This window comes from Galeopterus variegatus, unplaced genomic scaffold (assembly GCF_000696425.1).
Source record: "Galeopterus variegatus unplaced genomic scaffold, G_variegatus-3.0.2 Scaffold2406, whole genome shotgun sequence".
In the NCBI taxonomy this organism is placed as follows: domain Eukaryota; kingdom Metazoa; phylum Chordata; class Mammalia; order Dermoptera; family Cynocephalidae; genus Galeopterus; species Galeopterus variegatus.
The window spans coordinates 58,768-67,745 of NW_007728517.1; the positions used below are offsets into that span (position 1 = coordinate 58,768).

General features: G+C 52.3%; 1 protein-coding gene across 1 annotated transcript in view; it reads right to left on the minus strand.

The window, feature by feature from the left end:
- Positions 1 to 8,978, minus strand: part of IGSF21 (immunoglobin superfamily, member 21) — a 165,173-nt gene that overhangs the window by 48,290 nt on the left and 107,905 nt on the right. Inside the window, exon 4 of the mRNA XM_008581618.1 lies at positions 3,431 to 3,549. Within this exon, the coding sequence (XP_008579840.1) occupies positions 3,431 to 3,549 (119 nt within the window). The remainder of the gene's footprint in view (positions 1 to 3,430; positions 3,550 to 8,978) is intronic.

Below are 8,978 nucleotides of genomic sequence, written 5' to 3' on the forward strand. Positions count from 1 at the left end.
ATCCCCTTCCTGAGCCTCGGTCCCCTCATATAATGGTGGGGCTTGTAACATCTCCTGATTCACAGGGCTGTGGCGAGGATTCTGTAAGACAATGCACGTGAAGTCAGAAACTCACGCACTGTCAGCCACTGCCAGGAAGGGACAGGAGACAGGTTAGCTGTGCTGCGGGGTCCCTTGGGTATGGCGAGCATGGGCGTCTCTGCCCCATCAGGGAATCACTGGGCTGGGAAGAACAGTGAAAGCACAGTGACCCCGAGCAGTGAACCAGTCAGAGGATGGACTGCAATGGGTGGGAGCCATGCCAGGGAGAATGCCACCCAGGGACATGCTGAGTTCCCAGGGGTCAGTCCTCCCCTGCATCTGGGGCAGCAGGCGGAGCGGGGTGGAGGGGGGTGCGGTGCATCCCTGGCCCTCCCTGGACCCTCCCGGCAACCCCAGCTTCCTGAAGAGCCCACTGGGCCCCTTTGGGCAGCTCAGTAAGTGGCATCACAGCAGCTGCTCCTTTCCTCCCCAGTGCCCTGCGTCTCTGATGGCTGCCACCTCCCATCGGGAAGTCCACAGTCCCCCAATTCCCAGACAGTGAGGCAGAAGGAAAGGAGAGGCCTTGGTCAGCTGGACCTGCCAGGAGCAACTGCCTGCTCAGCAGGGACCATCACACCAGCTGTGCAANTCAGCTGTACCTGCCAGGAGCAACTGCCTGCTCAGCAGGGACCATCACACCAGCTGTGCAAATGGGTCACCCTCTGAGACCTCCTGTGCCTCTGTTTCCTCGCCTAGCAGGTAGGGTGATAGATTCACAAGTGTCAGAGCTGGGAGGGAGTTTAGGGTTATCTAGTCTGAACACCTCATTGTATGAATGGGGAAACTGAGGCCACAGAATGAGAGTAACCTGTTCAGGGTCTTTTGGTGAAGTAACAGGGAGGGTGGGCCTCATGGAGGAGGTGGCTTTTGAAGACTCTGACCGTGCTTGCAGGTACCATAGAGTGAAGCCTCAGCTGCAGCGCCTACACTGCCTCCAGAAGTGCAGCAGAGATGGCCCAGGAGTCAAGATGCCTGGGGCTATGCCAGGGGGAATCCAACACTGAGCTGCCTGATATCACAGGAAGGTTTTGTGATCCCAGCTGAGTGACCTTAGGCAAGCTGCTGGCCTGCTCTCTCCCTCCATTTCTGCATCTGCAGCATGGGGCTAACATACTGTCTCTTTCCTCGGGTTGTTTGTGAGGACTAAATGACTTAATGTATGTAAAGCGCTTAGCCCAGAGGAGCTTCCCAGACCCCTCCCTAAACTAGCCACCACCCGGCCTGCGGGCACCCTGTATCCCATCACCCGCTTCGTCTTCTTCTCAGGAGTTACCGCAGTCGTCTCACCGTCTCACCGACTCACCTGTGCACGTTCGTGGTGCTTGTCTCCTGCCCTGGAGTGCAAACTCCCTAAGGGCGAGAACTTTGTCCAGTTAAAAGTCTGTGTCCATTATGTGGCTCATTGTAGGTTCTCAGTGTTTGTGAGGGAATGATTGAGGACCTGTCTCTCATCAGACTGGGGGCCCTCAGTGGAGCCAACTGAGTTTTGTGCTCCTCCAGTTTCCCCGGTGTGGCCAGTCCGAGGCTGGGTACCGAGAGCACTCCTAGTTCATGTGTCAGAGGAGCCGCCCAGTGAGTGAGCGTCTGCAGGAGGGGAGGTTTTCCTGTAACGCCACCTCCTGCATCACGGCTCCCCCAGGAAGCTGGAATGCACGATGTGCAACCTCTGCAGGGATCGATGTCCCTCTGCAGGTCCCCATCACCCGCTTCGTCTTCTTCTCAGGAGTTACCGCAGTCGTCTCACCGACTCACCTGTGCACGTTCGTGGTGCTTGTCTCCTGCCCTGTAGTGCAAACTCCCTAAGGGCGAGAACTTTGTCCGGTTAAAAGTCTGTGTCTATTATGTGGCTCATTGTAGGTTCTCAGTAAGTGTTTGTGAGGGAATGATTGAGTACCTGTCTCTCATCAGACTGGGGGCCCTCAGTGGAGCCAACTGAGTTTTGTGCTCCTCCAGTTTCCCCGGTGTGGCCAGTCCAAGGCTGGGTACCGAGAGCACTCCTAGTTCATGTGTCAGAGGAGCCGCCCCGTGAGCGAGCATCTGCAGGAGGGGAGGTTTTCCTGTAACGCCACCTCCTGCATCACGGCTCCCCCAGGAAGCTGGAATGCACGATGTGCAACCTCTGCAGGGATCAATGTCCCTCTGCAGGTTTGGCCTTTGGAGGTTTTCAATTTCCCCAGAAGCAGCGGCTTTCAAAGGGGCCTTTATACTTTCATTGATTGCCTGAGTACAGCAAGCTCTGTTTCCCTGGTAAATATATTTGATAAGAAAATTGGAGAACACAGAGGCCCAAGTCGAGGCCAAGTCCCCAGCATTCCTGCAGCAGAGCCAGAATATGAGGGTGTATCTGGCAAGAACATTAGAGCTGGCAGGGGCTTCTGAGACCAGTCAGAGTGGTACCCTTGTTTTACAAATGGGGAAACTGAGGCTGGGGTGGGGGTTGACTTGCCGAAGGACAGACATTAGTATTATTATCCCCATTTTACAGATGCATAAATGGAGGCACAGAGACAGGGTCAGAATCTAGGAACCCTGACACCCAGCCTAAGGCACTTTCTAACTCGTCACCTGATCCTTCAGCATTTCCAGAAGGGCCTTGGAAGGTGGAAGGAGGAAACATCTGGCCGAGGGGAAGAGTCATTCTCTGCAGCAAGTGTGCATCATGGCTGAGATGCCATCTCACACTCCCCAGGGAGGCTCCTGGAGTGTCCTTCCCCTTGGAGAACTCTCCTGCACTGCGCCCTTCCCACGGGTATGTCTAGTGGCATGGCTATTGGCTTCGCCTGGGAAAGGTACTCCCCCAGCTGCTGGCACAGTGCTTGGCACCTCTGTCCCCGTGCCCTCGCTGGTTGCAGAGTCTGGAGCTGGGTGGTCTGTGAATGATCCACGAGGCCTCTTTCCCTCGCCCATGTTATGGAAGTAGGAACAGGCCCAGAGGCCGTGTCAGCCTGCTGTCCTCGGGAGCTCTTATTCCCGCTTCAGTTACTCATTCATTCCAGCTAACGTGTCAGAGCCCTCCACAGTGCCAGGCACGTGAGGACCCAGGGACGAGGCACAGCCCTGCCTTTACCAGCTCAGGGTACCAGTGCTGGGAGGAGCAGGGACTCCTGAGAGGAGACCCTTGCGGGGCAAGGCCTCTTGAGTCACACCTTGGCATGGCCTGACCTTGTTGCCCCTCGAGGACAAGTGTGGGAAAGGGAAGAGGGTTGTATAGCGGGACAGCAGGAATTTGGCAGGCAGTCCCCAGGATGGCTCCTCGGTGCAAACACGTGTGCATACACACGTGTACGCACACACGCGCGCACACACACTTCCTCACTGAGACAGTGAGGGGTGGGGGCCCCGCACTCACCCATGACATTGAGGAAGATGTTGCCTGATGCCAGGACCACCTTCTCCCTTGTGGCGCGGTCATAGATGCCCACGTGGCACTCGTAGGGGCCGTTGTCTGAGATCCGGACCTCGGGCAGCCTGAGGGGAGGCAGAGGACAGGGTGAGGGCTGTCATTGTGAGCTGGAGGAGGCAGCATTTGAGGAAACCAACCCAGCACCACTGGTCCTGCATCTGAGCGACCACATGAGGGCGTGCTGGGCTGGGAGGGGAGCGACACTTACGGAACACCGACTGTATGCAGCCCCTGTGCTCAACGCTGCAGAGGGTATGGTGTGGGCTGTGTTCAGCCAGAGTCAAATCTGTGCCCAGGGGCCCTGGAGCAGTTACCCATCGGCTTCCGTGAGCCAGGATGGTAGGAGTGCCCACTCCCAGGGTGCCCTGAGGATGACATGGGTAAGAGGTGTCGGCACTTAGCATGTCGCCGGCGTGAGGAACAGGTTCCACCTGTTACCTAGGGCATCGTCTCACTCCTTCCTCATGACCTTCTTCCACAGAGGGATCGAATTTCCCATTTCATCAACACGGGAACTGAGGCTTGGGAGGTGACGTTACTGCCCACCCCATATGGCTAACGAGAACCAGGGTGGGAATTGGAATTCCTCTCTCCACATGCCATGCTGCCACTCTATGCCCAATCCTGGTGACATTGAAAAGAAACAAAATAAAATCCCTGTCCCTGAGGAGCCCCAATCCTCGGTGACAAGGAGGCAGGGAAGTGACCAGTGCTCCACAATCACTTGGAAAAGCGTGAGCTAATCTGAGCCTGGATCCGGGAACAGCTGGTTCGGACCTCTTGGAGGTGACTTGAGGGTGGGAGAGACCCCTCACATCTGCTCCTGGACTTTTGCTCTAAAAGGCTAGAGAGTAAAAATTTTAGGCTTTGTTGCCCTTATGGTCTCTGTTGCAACTACTCAACTCTGCCCTTGAAGCACAAAAACAGCCATAGACGGTGCATAAATAAATCAGTGTGGCTGTGTTCCAATAAAACTTTATTTATCACCATTGAATTTGAATTTCATATAGTTTTGTGTTATGAAATATTCTTCTGTTTTTTAAAATTTTATTTATTTATTTATTTATTTATTTTGCCCCAACCATTTAAAAATGTAGAAAACATCTCAGTTCACAAATTGTGATAAAACAGGTTGATGGGCTGCATTTGGCCCACAGGCTGTAGTTCGATGACTCCTGCTCTAGATCTTTCCACAGGGTTTACAGGGTCACATCATGCTGAAAGGAATTGGTATGTTTTCCTCTCACCCCATGAAAAATGCAAACAGGGCAGCTCTTTCCCTCCTGCTAGACTGAAAAGAGCCCTGACATGTTGTCAGAGAGAACTGAGTTCAAATTCTGCGCCTGCTGTTCGTAAGCCATGGGACCTTGGGGAAGTCGTGGAGTCTCTCTACAAGTCTGCATTTTCTTTCTAAAATGTACAGGTGACACTTCACAGGACTGCAAGGAAGATCACACACAGTGATGTCACTGCAAGATTTGGTAAGCAGGAAAATCACACCCAAAAGGACAGAGGGGCCATGACATGTTGTTCCTTTATCCTGTGATGCCCTGTGGGGAGATAGAATTCTGGCAAGTGGGATCTGGACACTTGGATGGGGAGGAGCCCCAGCCTGGAGTTGCAGAGCTATGTCACTGCTGCATCAGAAAAATCTGCGTGCCCTCCAGTAAGTTCCAGCCTATTCTGTCTACAACTTAGAGGGTCTATTTAGGTTTTAGAAGTTCTCAAGTCACAGCAGAAAACTGGGGGAAGAAACCTCTACTCACGGCCCTACCCCACCTAGCTGGCCCACCAGTCCTATCAGAGAGACCCTGCTGGGGAGGGAGAGGGCAGTGATTGGGTAGGAGCTCAGGCTGTTGGAAATGTGTCCCAGCCCTGCCACCCCTGAGAAAGGGGGGACGGGGATCCGTCAATCTGCTTTTCCATTCCCACCCCTTCGTGGACATATCTCCCATGTTGCTAAACCATCTGTTTCTGCTGAGCAATCTAACCTCAGATTCACTCTTTTCTTCTCCCATTTTAGCTGTCCCTCCTCCCCATCTTTGTCTCCCAGCTCCTTCTTCCTTATGACTCACTGTCCCCCACCTCCCCCCTGCTCAGCCCCCACGCACCTGAGCTCCCAGCCTCTTTTCCCATCCCTGTTGTCTCACTGGGCTGAGCTGTGTCCCCGTTCCTGCCCCACCACCCAGCACACGTTAGCATAAACAAACACCTTCATTTACATAGAACACACAGAGGTTGACATCTGGTCGACTGACTGTCACAGAAGGACTGAAAGAATGGGGAGCTTTTCATCAGGGAACTTTGTGCAGAAGATGCTGCCTCCTCTACTCCTGCTCTCACGAGAAAGAGCACAGTGACAGCAGGAACAGCGGGGGACCCGTCTCCCCTCGGGGAACAATTTCCTTTGTTCGTAACTCAACTAGACTGAAAAAAATAACCTCTTTGCTGGGCATCTTTACTGAGTGACTGTCATCTAGAGTGACACTTTTTAGGTGAGAAAATGTAGACTCGGAGAGAGAGACGGCATGACTTACCCAAGGTCCCAAGGCTTACAAACAGTAGGAGCAGAATTGGAACTTGGTGACACTCATAGGTGTTGGTTATAGAGGTGGCTTGCTTAAGTGACTTTCATAGGTGACAGGGATGCAGGTGGCATGCTCAGGTGACAGCTCCATAAAGAAATAGTCTCCAGGGACATGTGGAGCTGGCAGCTTCCCAGGTGGTGTAATAATATAATAATGACACGGTTGACACACAGGTAGATAGGTGCAGGTAACTGCCACATAGGTGACATATGCAGAAGATGTGTTTATGTGATAGCGAAAGGTGACATGTTTAGGCAATCGCCACAATGATGACATGATCAGATGACAGTAACATAGGCAATATGCTTGGGTGACACATGTAAGTGATGCCACACAGGTGGTATAGAAGACGGCTCAGGGGACACCTGGATCAGTGCTTTATATAGAAGGCAGCTTCCCACTTATGACTATTTCCACAGCTCATATGTTCCTTCTACCGGGTTCCCTAGCTCCGTGAAAGGTCCTCCACCATTACGTCAAGTGACACTCTTGGGCACCCCCCCTGATCTCTCCCCACACTCCCCAAATACAGTGACTAAGTCCTGGGTGTAATACCTCCCAAATAGATCCTGAACTATCCACTTCCCTCTGTCTCCACTGCTCCCACCTCTTCTCACCTGGATGGTGGAGGCAGAGGCTTTACTGCTAATCTCCCTCCTGACCCACTCTCCAGGTGGAATCCAGATTTTTCCAAATGCAAATTAGATTAATGGTACTTCGGTACCTAAATCTCCCTTCAAAGGCTTCTCTCTGCTCTTATGAAAGACAAGAATCCTCACGTTGGCCACCAGGGTCCAGCACCGTGGACTCCGTCCACGTCTCCAGCCACGTCTCACGCCCTCCCTCCTCCCACACCTCTCCCCTTCCTCCAGCCACGATGGTGCTCTCTCATTTTTTCCTATGTGCCAAGTTCCTTTTCATTAAAACATTTTTATTTTGGATAAGTTTAGAATTACAGAAAAGTTGCAAAGATTAATAGAGTTCCCGATTTTGCCCCTCCCCGCTTTCCCGCGGTTACCACTGTACACGACCAGGGGCAGCCCCGCCCCTCGAAGGCAGATCTGAGTTCTCATCTGCAGATCCAACAGCTGCCAGGTCGCAGCTTTGATTGGGACCCATCCACCCCTTCTTGGTGCCTCATCTGAGATTCTGCCTTCACTGTTGTCCTTCTAAAGTGGATTAAGAGGCCCAGAGACTCCCTTTCCCCAGAACTGAGTGCATTGATCTGCATGCTGGATAGAAGGCCTTCCGCAGATAGCAGGAACCCGAGGGGCTGGGGAGAGGAGCCTACTCTCATCAGCAATGGGCTGCGGTCAATAAACTATTAATAACCGCAAAGGTTTCTGGAGAGATCTGTGTAATGAAGTTTAGCAGCTAGAGCTTACCAACACTGACAGGGCCTCTGAAGGGTGAGTAATTGTGTTTTTGAAAAGCCGAGCACAGGAAGAATGTGGGCCCCATTGGCTGTCCCCCTGGCCTGGGTGCCTCTGCCCAGGGGAGGCCATGCAAAGTTGGTCACTGCATCTTCTGCTGAGCCTGGGGCCAGAACCATGGGCCACCCACATTTAGCACAAGTATTTAGGTCTACTGTGTGCCATGCTCTCGGCTGAACTTGGGGATGGGGTGGGATTGGGGATGCCAAGGATTTGCTTCTTGCCTCCATGTCTTTGCTGTGCTATTAACTCTGCTTGGAATGCTGTTGCAGATACTCTAGATACGAAGAGTTCCACAGGCCCTACCTTCAGGTGCTGCCTCCACCAGGCAGGCTGCCCTGACTGCCTAGCTCTCAGTGCAGACAGAGTTCATCTTTACCTCCCAGGGCTGCATCTGTCTGGGAGCATCTAACTGTCCATATCGTGCTACACTGTAATTGATTTGCCTTGTGTCCCAGACTGTGAGCTCCTTGAAGAGCCCGCCATGTGGTAGGTGCTCAGGGGGTTTCCACTGTATGAATGAAGTCAGTGGAAACAGCCTGGCCCAGGAGTTTAGGAGCCTTGTCTGTAGTCTTGGCTTTGGACTTGATTATAGTTTGTGATGTTGGACAAGGTCTCAATCTGATAAATGGGCACTATAATACCTGTTTTGTAGGACAACAGCCGTTGGGGGAGGGTGCTAATATTTACAGAGCTTTACCACAAAGTCATTATGCTGAGCATTTTACCCTCTCTCACCAAATCCTTGCTACTACCCCGTGATAGCATTATATAAAACATGTTATAATATACATTATACAATGACAATAATATTACTATCCCCATTGTATAGATGAGGAAACTGAGGCACAGAGAGGAGGTCACATGACTGATGACACAGAATAAGTGGGTGTCATGGTTCAAACCCAAGCACGATGGATGCCACAGGCCCCCCCAGCACCGCCGCTCAGATCTCCCTTTACTAGCAAATTAATTCGAGCTCTCTGAATCTGAATTTACCTCCACTGCTCTTGAGCATATTTCTAGTCTGTGTCTCGCCACCTCTCCAGGTAATGCAAACCAGATGCTTCCTCCCTGCTGGGAGACACAGGATGGCCTTTTATTTGCCTAAATTCCCTTCTTCAAGCTTCCGGCGGGTCCCTTAATTCTGATGACTGGGGTTTGCTGAGCAAGTCGTGGGCACGTTTTCCACACCCGACGTGATTTTACAGCCTCCGATCATCCTTCCCTCCCTGACTCTGCTCTTCCACTGGGAAGAGTCCCAGATTCTCACAGAATCAAGATAGTGGACTTGGGAGCAAAGGGTGTGGCTGGGAGGGAACAGGGAATGGGCCTCTGACTTGCTTTTCTTGTATGGTTGGGGAAGCGGGTGATCCAATATTTGACTTTTGCTGTGTACTGAAGCCTAAGTCAATGAACATGTGTAAATGCACTTAGAACAGAGCCTGGCGAGGTGTAGACACCTGTCCTATT